The sequence below is a fragment of the Haliotis rufescens genome, unplaced genomic scaffold, assembly GCF_023055435.1.
Source record: "Haliotis rufescens isolate VD_foot unplaced genomic scaffold, xgHalRufe1.0.p SCAF_19, whole genome shotgun sequence".
Classification (NCBI taxonomy): Eukaryota; Metazoa; Mollusca; class Gastropoda; order Lepetellida; family Haliotidae; genus Haliotis; species Haliotis rufescens.
The window spans coordinates 20,380,184-20,395,340 of record NW_025963879.1 but is presented as its reverse complement, the minus strand read 5'-3'; the positions used below and the strand labels follow the sequence as shown (position 1 = coordinate 20,395,340).

Genomic DNA, 15,157 nt, shown 5'->3' with positions numbered 1-15,157 from the left:
GAGTGCATTTAGTTCGTTACCGTGCCTCTTAAGGCCATTTGCGTTCCACTGTAATAAAAGCAAGGCCATGATTGTTTAGGTGAGCGCTTATTGCGTTTTAGGGCATACCCTATTTTGGAACAGTTTCTTTACTCCTTTATATTTCAGTATTTTGGAAGCCAGTTTGGGGGTGCAGGTGGCTAATGCACTCATTTTCCGGCTCGTAGTTTGGATCAATGCGGTGGCAATGAACTCTAAAGTTTTGTTTGTGCTCTGAGCCTTTTGTTTACCATGAACTGGACCCTAGTGGAATAGTTCACGTATATAAGTCCAGAAACCGAGCACAAGTTAACTCAAGAATCACATCTCATTGTTCTGTTTTATCTCACTATTCATTTGATTTATTTGTCAAATGCAACTGAAACCCGGTCCCATGTTGGGGTTTTCCTCCTTGTCCAGCCCCTATTGTTATGATTACAACCCGGGTCATCTGAATTTGGGGGCTTCACTATGCCTAGGTTGTCTAGCCATGCATGGGTGGTGTCTCCATGTCTCAGTGTAGTATAGGAGTGGTGCCGTTCGCTATTAGGTATATTTGATGTTTATATTTTTTCAGTTTCCACGACTCCTTTTGGTTATAAGCGTAATTTCGAAAAGAGAACTTTTAAGTATTTTAGTTATACTCTATACCTATATCAGCAAATTTCTGGAAAGGTGCTGTTTGCTACCCTGCTTTATTTCTGAAACTTACACATATCAACAGCAGAATTCAAACATTCTTTGGTATTTGTCAAGAAACATTTTAGGAAAACAATATTTTTAAAATAATAATTATTATCATTCATTGAGGGTAGACCATATGGTTGGGCCCATGGGGTCCTTAAAGTACAAAAGAAAACTGTATCGCTGCTATTGAAACCTGCCTCGTGCCGCATGACAACTAAACTGAAGAGAGCAGAAGCTGACCGTGACCCCTTTGGGGCTGGCTCCCACTAGATGTACATTACCGCGAAGGGCGAGACGTACCTAAAAATCGGCAGAATGGCGACATACAACATTTAACACGTTGTTAATAGTTTATTACTTACATATTAGTCTGTATATTTGTTGGTTATATTTGACTGCGAGGAAGGTATTCAACAATCTACATGCGTAGAACGGTAAAATACAGCACTTCCGCTGAGAACCGCGTCAAACTCCGGACAGTATCTGACACTCGAGAGCTGACAATGAAAGCTGAGAAACAGGAATAACGACAGACGCTTTGCTTGGCTGACAATGTCAAACAAGGAAATGGGGAACTTCATGACATCGTTCTATCGCAGTAAATTCCTATGTCAAATAATAAAATGTTTTATATTTTGTTTGTCTTGTGTTATAGTGGTGTATAGAGTGGAAAAATTAAATGTTTTGACAGAATTTCTGAGTTTGCAAAAATAAAAGTTAATCCTTTGAGCTTTTTGAGAATCGACTTGTCTCAGTACGTTCTGGGAATACATAGAAAGTCCTCCCATGACAGTCTTGAGCATTATTGTTTATCTTTAATAGAGGGATTTGGTGGTACATTTCCCTTGACCCTACAAAATACCTCTCTTTGTACGGGTGTTTATGGAACTTTGGTATATAGTCTTCTGGTTCTGGTGTTTTTCGGCAGGATTCTTCCTCATTTTGCAATAAGGCCATATATATATATATATATGTATGTGGCATTTATTTGATATGTCACACACTTAATGTAGTGATGCTTGCATATAATGGTTATGTTATTTGATTCCTTGCAAGTGGCAACTACAATCTATTTATGTAGGGCAGCTAGACTTTGGATGACAGCTGGCTGGGACCACGAAGAAAGCATTCCACCATATGTGACAAACCTTGTGATGTTGGTTGAGTACCGGTTGGCGGAATACGCTCCAATTTTCGCGAACACCTGGTACCATCACCATTTCATAATGATCCATAAGCACAACATATGCTCATAATATAGTCGGAATAATACAATGGACTCTGCTTTTAGAAGTGATTTCATATGAATACAGAAATGGTTTTATCGCTTAATGTATTCTAAACACAAACACCTGTTCATTATCTGCATCGAGGGTGAATGAAAAGGGCGTAATGTTCCAAACAACATGCGATACATCTCGTGGTATCTACCAATTGGAATGTTTTATTTCAGTTTCCCCAAATGTAATTTAAACGGGAACTGTCTCAGAACTAATTGACTGACTTTTATTCTTGATAATATTCCTCAACACCTATCACAAATGGAACAAGTCATACATGTGCATGCATGCATTGTCGAATGCACACATATCGTAATTTGAAAAGTAAAATATTTCATACAAATATCATCAAAAGGTTAAATTTTATACTAAAAGTTGTACATTCGAAAACCTTAATCAGGACACTGCTGTTAACAAGATGTCATTGAAACTAAGTTGTCTCCAGCAGACATGTTTCTGTGTCGGTTGACGTTTGATTCACTGAACATCAATTCGGCAGGGCCCCAGGAACTGTTCGGTTTCAGTGATTTCTTGAATCTCTGTAAAGTACAAGCATAAGATACTACCTTGAACATAATAGATTAACACTAAATTAAACGAAGTCTCACGAGGCTGTAATCCAGGAAATTTTAGGGTCATATTAAATACTTACTTTGTGCTGTAAAAATATATCAGCAATTTTCCACTGTTTATATTTCCTACTTGTGACGACTCATTTATAAACACCTCTGGGGGGAATTCCTGAGTAGGATATGTTTGCAGTAACTCAAGTTTGTCACTGAACCCTCTTTAAATGGTTATCGGGAGGTCAAAATTTATACATGTACTGAGTGTGTACTCATAACCCTTTGCTACTACTTTCCTGACCACACTCAACTGAATACAGGCCGCTAGGATAGCCACATTAGCTGTCATGTAGATGCTTGCTAGGCGGCACTTTTTTGGATCAAAATATTTGGATATTCTTCTTGGTGTCGTCAAGAATTCTGCAGTTCCATGTCATAGTGTGGATAGGTTCTAGGATGCCATGCGTTATCTAACCCCGCCCTTTTGTGCAAACAAGTATATTTTCTGAAACCTTTTCCCCAAATGAATTTACATCATTTCCCGTCATTAACTTTACATGACTGCAAAGAATACTAAGTTGAACATCAAATCCTAATTAAGAATGTGCATAAAAGGAAGTACCTGAATTATGGTCCCTTCCTCCGAGTAGATAGCAATAAACATCATTAGGAACACTGGAATGCATGGAATGGATGCCAGACACCATCCAATAGAAGCAGAGTAGTTGGGATAAACATATGTGCCATATGTTGGAGGCTGGTACTGGACCAGGGTGGAGATGAATATTATCTGAAACGACAAAGTAAATATTAAACCTTTGATTGGCATTTAGAAGTGATACACATAAGAGAGAGAATTTGTGGATGTCAGCTTCTCTATCATTTCGGGGTAAATGCTTCCTCTTTCATCAGGTGAATGAATGCCAAGATGCAGAGAGCATATAAATGTACATGTTAAAACGACAAAAGTGATAAGATAACAAAGTGGAAACATTAGCGAGAAGCCAACAGTTAGGGAAGTGAAGGTTTGCTTGAGTTGGTTCAATTCACTGCTGGGGCCATCAGGATGGCAAATGGATTTGGCACGTCTGGTGAGGGTGGCGATGATGGCTTGTTTTATCTTGGGATTTTGGAACACGTCATCATGAACCCAGTCCATACCATCATGCTGGAAGCTACCAAGGCCTTGTCCACCATCAAAAACAACTGGCGTCAAAGAAAACTACAAAAGGCCATTGGCATCAGCAGATACCATCCAGCCACGAACCGTGACCAGGAAACATATCTGCCTAGTGCTTGGGACTTATTGGTTAATTACTCTGTCACCATCTATCTGACGCATTATCTTCCCCCTCCCCTCCCTTTAAGCCTTATTAAACCCAGCTGACTTCCATTTGTCCATCGCAAATTACCAATCATTGCTAAATAACTCTCTGCCGTCTATATTTCCATTGCTCATAACCATCAGTTCTACTTTTACTCTGATAATCACCAGTCAGCAGTAATTGGTCTTCATTTGTAAACCTAGTTAATTTTGTATACTATTTGTTCATTGTTTGCTGGTTTCACACTACGTTCCTTTACGTACAGATTTCTGGTTTAACATATTGTTTCAATTTGGGAATCGGCACGTAACAGAAATGTTACTTTTTCGCCATCTTATCTCCAATATATGAAGTACATTATTTAACATGTTCAATTCGGACCAATAAGCTACTTTTGAGCTATGCTATGACTCCCCATTAGCAACAACTTTTTTGTTCAACCGTCAATAGCATTTATATAACCTTGATATCAAATTGAAATCCATCCCTTACATGCCTCTGTAAACACATACACGTATATAGTAGCTGACGGTTCACATCCTTATATCATAAAATGGTTGTATTTTTAAACAAATATCAAGAATATCCAGACAAATGCTTGGTCATCACTAAATGCAACCAGGCTAAAACAAGTCGAGGCAGTGCCCTTGAAACAATCAAACTGAAATACCATTGTCTCTGATGGTGATAAATACATAAATGTATGTTGTATTCTCTGAGTTACCAGTGAAGACTACTTCAACACGCCATACGTCATGCATTATACAAAGTCTGCTACATGTATTAATGTATCTTGATACGATAAGAATGATGTATGAGGAAATTCTCTTCAAAATATTAATATATCATGATACGATAAGAATGACAAAAAATGAAATTACCTTCAATCTATGTAACAGTCCATAACAATACTTCCGGAAGATATTATGAGTGATTATTTAGTAACTGAACCTCACCAAAAGCATAGCAGGTGTGATGTAACACCAAGAGATTCTGAAGAAAAATGGGACTGGTCTCCCTATCATCAGTTCAATGTCGGCACTGACACGATTTACTCCTGAAATGAAAATACAAGGAATGCACATTTTTCTGTAAGGAATACTATGTAAAGTAAAATTTAATTTAAAGGGCTGGGAAATGGCTTTGGAGTAAATTACATTACAAGTATGCATTTGTCAAACAAAAGACTAGAATAGCCACTTAAGCCCTCTCCATGCTTACAAGTAGTATTTGCATTAATTATCTACAAAAAAATTCCAAATGCAGTAACATATAAACATGTTTATTTGTTTTAAACATCATAACATTTTGCACATTTTATGCATATTGTGCCAAACTATCATCTATGTGTTTTGGACCAAACCCACATCCATCAGAGTCTTACCATAGACCCATGCCAGAATTATGCACTCAAAGAAACCGGCAAAGATGAGGAACATGGCCCCAAAGTACCAGTCAAACAGTTGGAAAACGTACATTCCGCCCTGAAAAATGATTAGGTTAAACCTTGTTCAAGAACCCTTTTTAGAGTATATGCATATGACATGAAAAAAACATTTATACACAGAATTTCATGATTTATTTATGTGAGACGATTATTCAAGTTATTCATGGGGAGAATATCTTTTATCTTATAAATGCAAATAACTTCACAGTGAAACAAAAAAAGGTAACACAAAGGTCTTGTTTCAAACCTCAGTGATGAATATGAGCCCGAGCAGGAAGGATACGGCACAATACACAGCATTGACAGACATTCTCCACTTCAGCAGAAAAGGGTATTCATCCATGATGGCCGATATTACAGTTTCCACCATTCCAAACTATTGGGCGATATCAAACATAAAACATCATGTTTGTTACTTTTTCTTTTCCACAGTTCATTGTCAGACATTATTTTATTTTGCATGAGGATAAATTCACAGATATTATAACGACAGATCACATTCAGCTTTTGAACAACTTAATCGTTTTCAGTACACTTAGAATGACCATGTTCAAAGTTAATGCCAAGAACATATCGTGGAACTCGCCAAACAGTCTTATGAACAGTGTTCTATGAGTTTAACATCCGAAAAGAAACTTCCGGTGTATGGACCCAAATACTGCAACCTACCCAGATTTATATATTCGTGTTTGTTTTATGTACGTATGTATGCCGTAGATGTGTTTTTTTTATAATATGATGAATTTAATATATTGTTGTTTCATCCTTCCTGTCATTTATTTTCTCACCAGCGAATCCAGTGACAAGACAAAAAGCAAAATGAAGAACATGAGACTCCACAGCTGAGGAAGCGGAAGCTGAGCCAAGGCTTCTGGGTAAATAACAAAACCAAGTCCTGGGCCTAGAAAGTGAATCAACATTTTGTTTGGGACAGTCAAGTGGATGGTAACAATCATCAAATGTGACCAACAATCAAATAAGTGACCTTGTGAGTGAAACATCACATTTTGACTTCTCATTAGATGCTAAACTTCCAGTATCCTATGGCCACAAATACAAACTTCATAAGTTTCAATTCATATTAATTGCAGAGATGGATGGCGTCAAACATTTGGACTAATTTTCTGCAAAGTCCCATTTCAGACGTATAACTCTTTGTGTAATGATTGCAGTTTTTAGATATAATGTCTGATTAATTGAAAGTAGACATGTATGCCGAATACTCTTTGAAATAATGATTTTATTACGTTACAAACTACAAATAAGCTGTATTTGTACTCTTCGCACACATGGCGATTTATACGGAAGTAAGTTGACGTCAAACGTCTTTCTTTATGACGTCGGAGCACCCAAAAGGTCCCTTTTCTCCCGGTGGTTCACATTAATTTCGAAATCAAATTATTCTGCATAAAAGTAAAGTTTTAATACAGCGTTCATAATTAAGGTAACGGTAAGGTATTTTTCTTGTAAAATTCATTTTTAAATCAACAGAAATAAACACATACCCGAGGATAAGACATCTGTGATGGGAACATCAGCTTTATTAGAAATAAATCCTAGAACGGAGAATGTCACCACACCTGCAAATATGCTTGTTCCTCCACAAACCAAAGTACAGATGATTGAATTCCTTCAAATACAAGGTGAATATTCAACAGCCAACAACAGCAGCAAATATCACATCATATATATACCCTCAAACACAATGATTTGATGGAAATAGATTTACTTTAAACTGTAACTAATAAAGGCGTCATATCAGCTAAGCTGATTGAAAGGCTTATTCAAACGATCCATTAAAGGAGAGATTGCAAATGAAGTTAATATCACTTGATATCATATGTTCTTTAGCTGTTGAGAACTTTGTGGATGCCATGTGATTACTCTTTTCGCAAACACCTGGTGTCATCACTGATTTTTAGTAGTCATTCATATAATTTTGCCCTCAACGCCAAATGGAGTCTGTTTCAACGGATAATCTAGACTGGTTATTCTCTTGCATTGACAAATTAATATTTGCTGTCTATATGATCGAGTGAATTGCCCAAAGCACTGATCTAAGGGGATTTGTCATTTGGTTACATGTTGTACAATAATACACAATATTATAAATAAAATCCCGAATACTACTTCACGCAAATCTCAAAAGCATTGAGGAAAGGGTGGGAGTGGACGTGAAATTACTGTAGAAATATCGAAAAAACATGAAATTAACACCCTCTAAATAGACTGCTTGCCAAAAGGGGGTTGGCAGCTTATTTCATGGGACTCGAGTATGGGAACAAGTGAATAAATGGGGTACTGCTCGTGACTGATAGAGGACTCGTGACAGTACTTATCTGTACATAATGAACAAATACGAGAACAGGTATCGGTTTCTCCCCGACATTTGTTCTTGCAGCTGTAACTTTGTATCCATATAAAGTTATGACACTCATATGATAACTGTTAAAAGAGATTTGATAAAGAAATGTATCACCTGAGACAGTTAGCATGAAATGGGTTGAAGCTCGCCAGTGATATAATGCCTCCCCACGCCGGGCCGAGTGAATAGAACACCTGCACACAGGCTTCCAACCACACCTACAACAGTTGGTGGGAATTCAGACATTCTCAAAATCATATCGAATTTCAGTCTCATTAAAATCAGATCTTAGTTATGTATATATGGCAGTGTAATTTATTGTTACATAATGTTGTTATTGTATTATATTTGTTTCTGTTGAGATTACATTCCAGTCTTTATGTTTTGACAATGGTAAGTTGTCAGGAATGTAGTGCTATCTAATATAAGCAGTGGTGTGGAAATTACTATATCTACATGCTGTTGGAGTCGATTGTAATCTGGAATCATCTCGCACAGCTAGACTTAGGACAGCATAGAACCTTCCAGAAGGTATTTTGATTATATAAGGGGAGAAAGAGCTGCCTCACTCGACTCACATTACAACAAGACCAGCGGTTGTGTGATGATCACGTTTTCACCCTGAATATGCAGCCTAGGTATATTTTGTCAGCTTGACCACTGTTGCATCCTCTATAGCTCCGGGGCTCGCATTTCGGTAAACCTACACTAGCCCCTGGATCCATTCCCGTAGTTATCTCAATCTTAGATAACCCGCCCTTGATTCCCGTCAGCAAATTTGATTGGCTATGCTACGCTTAGTCTAATGAATCAATCAACATTTTTCGATATCAACAACATGACAGCCAGCCCCATTGATTACGAAAGAGATTGCGAGAAATTCAAAATTTTGAAAAACTGACAGAGACGCTAAAGAAAGCCCTCAAAATTCTTTTAAAGGTTAGGGATGTCTTCATGACCTTTATACTGGCAGTGCCTTTCGTTTCTAGACAAAACGAGTTATCTCCCTTACCCATTTTCCTTTTCCTTATCTCGTTTGATTGGTCCATAAAATAGTAATGAAAATCAAGGGCAGGTAATTTTAGATCGCGATTGAGGGGTAAGTTTAGGTTTACCGAAATGCGAGACCTTGAGATTCCACTGTTGCTGCATGGCGAATATTATTTAATGCTAGTACCACTGATATTGTATGTTATACTGCCCTTGTAGTTGTTCTGCCATTGACTTTTGTATTGCCACTCTATCATGTACTGCCACTGTAACTACTTTGCAGTAATTTGTAAATCTATTTATTTTATGATACAATTGTTAATTGCATAACATTTTTTTTTTTTTGGTTAGTTTCACGCTGAATTCTTTTATGCATAGAATTCTGGGTTAACTCATTGTTTTAATTTGAGCTAGACTCGTAACAGTTCTCGCTATCGCTAAACAAAGATCTGAGGACATCCCATTACGGTTCACGACAGAACGACTTTTCATCCGCCCAATCAGAGCATTGCATACTAGATTGATAAAGTGACAGTCAGAATGTGTTTTCTAATCATGCAACCTCGAAAAGGTGGACACGGGGTATTCCGAACGACAGTAAAAGGCTGTACAACTGATTCTGTCAAATTCATCATCTACCTCTCGCTTCAATGGGATAAACATTTGAGACGGAACCGACTTTCCATAGCCCTTGGGAAGTACTGCCATACAATCTCGGCTAATCTGTCAGGCATTAAAAAATGTTCTTTTCTTCAGTTTTCAAATTTTGAATTTTTCAGTGTTGTCTGGACTAGTTTGAAACTGGTGCCGTAAACCTTGAGAAAGCTGCTTTCTGATTGGCTAATGTCGACTTGTGTGTGCAGTTTTGATCGGTCAGAATTTGCGAAAGGACGTTCTCACGTGACCTCAAATGGGATGTCCTGATTGATTAGTTCTTTGTGTAGCGGTAGCGAACCCTTAGATCTGTTATACTGAGATTGTATCAATATTAGTATGAGTTGTTTAAAGGAACAACAGTTTTCAGGTTTCCCAAAGAATTGTTATTTACACATGAGCGAGAAATGATGTCAGTTCCCAATTTAATAATTATTATAAAGATATAGATAAAGGATAAACATTTCCAAGCCATCACATTATTATTTATTCACCTGTATCTGCAGTAATTTGCTGAAATCTGGGTTGATGAAAAACAGAGCGCCTTTAAGTCCTCCAGGTAAGGTTAAACCACGGATAAGCAGGACGGTGAGGAAAATGTATGGCAGTGTCGCCGTCACGTAAACTACCTGAGAGAAAACAGTGGAAATGTTCGTATATATGTGATACAGTGATATGACATCTATTTTACACACCTCATCCCTGACATGACTCTCAGATCGTCTCCATGGTCTATCGTTTACGCGGGGATATCACACACACACACACACACACACACACACACACACACACACACACACATTTAATCCTTAAATGCATGGAAAAAATATGCATACGGTGGTTACGTTTCCTGATTTTCATACTAAAATAATTTTATGTTGGCTACATTCCCGTGAATGCCATGTTATAGACCCAGCTGCCGTTTCCCCTGTTATTTTCTCATCAAAGGGATAGGGAAAGGAATCAGTATAGCTCCACAGTATTAGAGTGAGTGAGTGTTTGGTTTAACGCCGCTTTTAACAGTATTCCAGTTATATCACGGCGTGTCAGCTTAATGTGGGAGGAAAGGCCGAAGTGATGCAATTCTCAGACGTTTACCAAGGTGAAACCCACAAGCACGGGTATGGTCAAACCTAGAAACATAATAGGGGCGAACCGGGATTCAAACCCACAATCATAGGTTTCTGGCGTGCCCAAGGGACGCAACTCTGCACAGCGAATCGCGGCGCCTTAGATGACTGGGCTACCCGTGCCCCCTCACTCGTATTAGAATTGGTCGATTTGGTCTGTGCTACAGTCACACAAACAATGCGAAAACGATAGGTTTTGCAACTTGTCAGTGATTGATTGGCAACTGTTCACCGTAGATGTTTGCAACAGGTTGAGACTGATCGGTGACTAGTCAGCGAATCTTCGGTGACTTCTTGCAACTGAATGGGGACTGGTCGGTGACTTGTTGTCAATCGATCACCAAACAAAACATAATGCATACAAAAAAAATGCTTTTCTGAATCAAATCATTTCTCTTCAAGTTGTCAAGATGTTAACAGCAGAAAAGTTGCAGTTGCTCCACCTGCAAAGAATAAATCAAAATGCTTCAGTTGCTGCTATGGTGGTGTACAGAAGAATGAGAAGGACAAGGCGAAGGCAGTATTGCCTGAGAACTTGGATCGCAAGAGGGCCACAGCTTCGAGACTATGAGAATCAGATGGCAGAGTTGGAGAGAGAAAGTGGTGATTTCGTGTGCTACATCAAAATAGAGCCAGTCATATTTCACGAACTCGTACAAAAACTCACACCCAGATTGACCAAAGAAGACACTAATTGGAGAAGATCTTTGAGTCTTGTCTCTATTGTATCTTCTAAAATGTCTGGTTCTTTTGTTTTCCTGCCTTCATGGACCATAGTGATGAATGGAAATAATTGATGTGAACTCTCTGAGTACCTATGACAAAATGATGCTGTAATGCACAGACAGGTCTTTTCATAGACAGTGACGTGTTGCAAACCCAATGGCGAATAATCGACGCACGCTTGGAGACCATTTTGCAACCGATCTGCAACCAGTCATCAATGAAGCGCCGGTGGATCAGCGCCTCATCACTGATCAATCACCGATAGGTCGCCAGTAGGTTGCAAAGAGTCAACACCCTTGTGTAGACGAAACCGATCGCCGCGCAGTGGTAACCAATCTGCAATTAAAATATCACCACATGGGGACCTCTAGGAGACCAATGAAACCTCAGAGTGAACGAATCGGTCGCAGCCAGTCTTTTGTGCATGTTCAAAAGACTGGTTGCGACCGAATGGGTTTTGCAACCGCTCTGAAACCTTGTAGCGACCCCAGTGAAACCTTTCAGAGACCTCTGAAACCTCATTGCGATTGTCAAATACTTTGGTCGCCAGGAGGTTGCATCGCGGTCGCATTATCTGTGTGACTGAGGCTACGAAACTCTTCAGTTATATATCACAGCCCTACAATTAAAGCGTACATGCGCCAAAAAACTTCTTTTCAATTTTAAGGATAGCTACTATTTACCTTTCCGACGGACACTACCCCCTTCATAATGCAGAAGAATATGAGAATGTAGGAAGCTAAGAGACACAAGGCCAATTCCCACTGGATACTCCCCAAGTGATCCAATCCTGAACTGATGCCAAGGACCTTGTACCTGAATATATATCACAGTATGTGATATTGTATCAGTGAACACAACATGTGGATACTGCCTATCAAAGATCATGGACGTGGTTGTAGATAGTATCAGTATGTTCCTGAAGAAAATCTTCATAAAATAGAAACAAATAAAGCCTCATGATGTGAAGACTTGATCCTGTTCCAGAACATTAGATTATAAGGTTAGAAGGTTATAGAGGTTTCTACATAACACGAAAAAGGCATTCTTGCTGTATCTACAGTTTGCACAGGGATACATTAATTTGTACAATGGTAAACAAATGTCCAGGTCAAGGTGTGTCTTAGGAAAACATAAGAAAAGGTTACACGTGCAACTTGGCAACATCGATCAGTTATTCCACCTGTCGCATACCTATTGTATATTAAATTCCTCAATGATTCACACATGAAGCACAGATTAGTATTGAAATCACCATACGCGTTGCAATATCATAGGCCAATATCATGTGTGTATATTTATATACATACTGCCAGAATTCTTCAGCTGCCGTCTGCGATAATGAGTCATTTCTCAACCATGGATGTTCACCAAACTCTCTGGTGCCATTGTATAGCAGGAGGGATGACTTGTTGTCTGGATATGAAAGGAAGATAAACAAACACTGGATTAACCGAGTGGCATGTGTCACCGATAATCAGTTTTGAGTGCGTTTTGCAGTATCTAACCATCAGTTAGAATTATACATTTCTAAATTCAAACTTCGTATAAGCCTTTGTGTTTTACATACTGATATACGTCAAATCCAAGAAAAGGCATACTTTCATATTTATAGATCATGTCACTTTCAGAAATGAACTGTTTGTGCTGGTTATGTCAAATCAAACCAATACTTACTTCCCAGTGAGTGAGAGTGCGGGTTGAGTTGAACGTCGGATATTATGTTTGTTTTTTGTTTAACGCCGCACTCAGCAATATTCCAGCTATATACAGCGGTCTGTAAATGATCTAGTCTTAAGACAAGCATTTACGGATCGTATGTAAGTAAAACAACAGTGTGTCAGTTTAAACTGGAAGGGAAGACCCCAATGATGCAGAATGTTTACAACTTTTGTAAAACCCACGGGCATGGTCATTGTGCTGACAAACTAGAGGTCGTAATAAAGGCTAATCTGGAAATTGCACCAACGATCGTAGGATTCTCGCTTGCCAAAGGACCATACTTGTGCACTCCGTTCCCAAACTTTCCAATGAAGTGTTTCATGTACGTAAGAACATACACATATCCCGAATCTCTTGTCATTGCTAATAGTGTAACAGGACTTGACATGATGATAATTTCAATAATGTATTTTGTTACCGCACATTGCTTATATCATACGTTCAGTGGGCCTTTGTGTCAACACTTCAACACGTCTAACACAGGCATCGGTATTCCAGGAGTGACCACAGTCTGCCCAGGGAAGGACAGCGCTGCAGGATGTGACAGTGTAGTACGTCATCCAAGCACAGTTGACAGTAAGGTAAACCGTAGAACCACCAGACATAATCAGCATGCCGATTCCAAGACCTGACATGAACATAAAAATTCCTTGATCTTTCCATTATAGGGTCATCTGACCAAAACACAAATTGTAGCCAAAAATATTTGACGGAACTGACTTAAAATAACTATATTTATCCATTTACATGATCCATCGAAAATAACTACGGCAGCGGTTCCCCTATACCGCGTCTACGGGTCAGAGAAGGTGATGTCTAATACATCATAGCAATTGTACGATGTACATGTGTAGATAAAAAATGCTGACACAAGTTCAATTCTCTTCACCTTTTTTATCAATCACCAAAAGTAAACATTTGATTTCCCCAAAATTGTGACCCAAAAAAACTACAGCTCTACATCAAAGCAATAAAATCCTATCCATATATATATAAGAAATATATATCTGCCAAAAACAGAGTCGACTTACGATTCCGACTGTATCATGAGCATATGTTTATGAATCACTATCAAAAAGTGATGCTAACTAAAAAGAAAAACAATCCAGCATGCTAAAAGATCAACGACCTTGACCTGCAGACAGATATGTTAGGTTTTTTTGTTCAGGTAAACAAGCATCTTCATTTCCTGGACATAAGTATCCAGTGCTTATTATACATGTAAAAATAATCACCATAACTAACATAATTATCTGGAAGACCATTATTTCACCCAAGTTAGTTATTCCTTGGTCTAACAGAGCATCATGCAGCCAAAAATAAAAGCATACCTTTCATTAAAGGACATATGCTCCACACATGAGCTGCGCTTTTCCCATAAAATTGACCAAAGGCAGCTTCAAGAAAATACACAGGGAGCCCGCAAAGCATCAGACACACGAAGTAGGGGATGACGAATGCGCCTAGACACAACAAAGAAGTGGCAATAATGATTATATAAAACGTTTAATTAACATAAAAGAAATCTGATTTGGATAAACATCCTTTTGGCATCCTTTGGCATCTCATTGGTTGTCAATGATTATGATTCGCTAATAATTCTAATGTTACCTCCACCGTTTACAATGCAGAGGTATTGAAAACGCCACAGGTTTGAAGGGCCAACAGAATAGCCAATAATAGACAGCAGATAATCGATCTGAGATCCCCATGTTCCCCGACTTCCTTCCTCCTCATCGCTGTTAGAATGGCTGTTGTCGCCTGAATCCGAAATCGGGACCACTTCAGTTGCTCGTCGCCCTTCTTTCCCAGGAAAATCCATCTGAGAAAACCAAAGAAATATATACGCATTAGGAGGTTCAGTGTGATTGGAGTAAATGGAGGATTTTCTCTGATAAAGGTATTTGCATTCGTCAAAAATGGCACGCAGAGATAGCATCATGGGTAATGCTTTGGATCGTCATAACACCCAGATTCGTTTTCGTTACTCCGGTGCATTGGTATATTATGACATGACTTGAATACTGCAAACAGTAGCGTTAATCTCAAATCACTGACATATAGGCCAGTGGTGTTACTGTTAATTGATAAAGCATCAGTTTCCTGACGCACAAAGAATGATCATTTCAATTTGTCAAGAACATATGATGTGTTACACACTGGCTAATTTATATCGATAAGCACATGTTACAAACACGTTGACCGAGAAACAAATGATTTTGTTCCAATTAAATTCTACAGCATTTA

The 15,157-nt window shown here is 38.6% G+C and overlaps 1 protein-coding gene across 1 annotated transcript; it reads right to left on the bottom strand.

Moving 5' to 3' along the window:
- Nucleotides 1–2,238: 2,238 nt before the first annotated feature.
- On the bottom strand, nt 2,239–14,732 carry LOC124112838 (sodium- and chloride-dependent glycine transporter 2-like). Its single transcript, XM_046472996.2, has 14 exons — nt 14,522–14,732; nt 14,242–14,373; nt 13,350–13,538; nt 12,499–12,604; nt 11,872–12,004; nt 9,827–9,961; nt 7,803–7,906; nt 6,829–6,953; nt 6,112–6,224; nt 5,571–5,699; nt 5,261–5,360; nt 4,833–4,933; nt 3,174–3,341; nt 2,239–2,524 (listed from the first exon to the last, which is right to left on the bottom strand). Exons 1-14 carry the CDS (start codon nt 14,730–14,732, stop codon nt 2,396–2,398), a joined length of 1,875 nt encoding a protein of 624 aa, XP_046328952.2. The 3' UTR covers nt 2,239–2,395.
- Between the last annotated feature and the right edge of the window lie 425 nt (nt 14,733–15,157).

Coding starts and splice junctions, on each gene's coding strand:
- LOC124112838 (XM_046472996.2), bottom strand. CDS start 14,732: ATGGATTTTCCTGGGAAAGAAGGGCGACGAGCAACTGAAGTGGTCCCG. Junction 14,374..14,521: donor CTGCATTGTAAACGGTGGAG/GTAACATTAGAA, acceptor TGTTGTGTCTAG/GCGCATTCGTCATCCCCTAC. Junction 9,962..11,871: donor GGGTAGTGTCCGTCGGAAAG/GTAAATAGTAGC, acceptor GTTTTCTCTCAG/GTAGTTTACGTGACGGCGAC.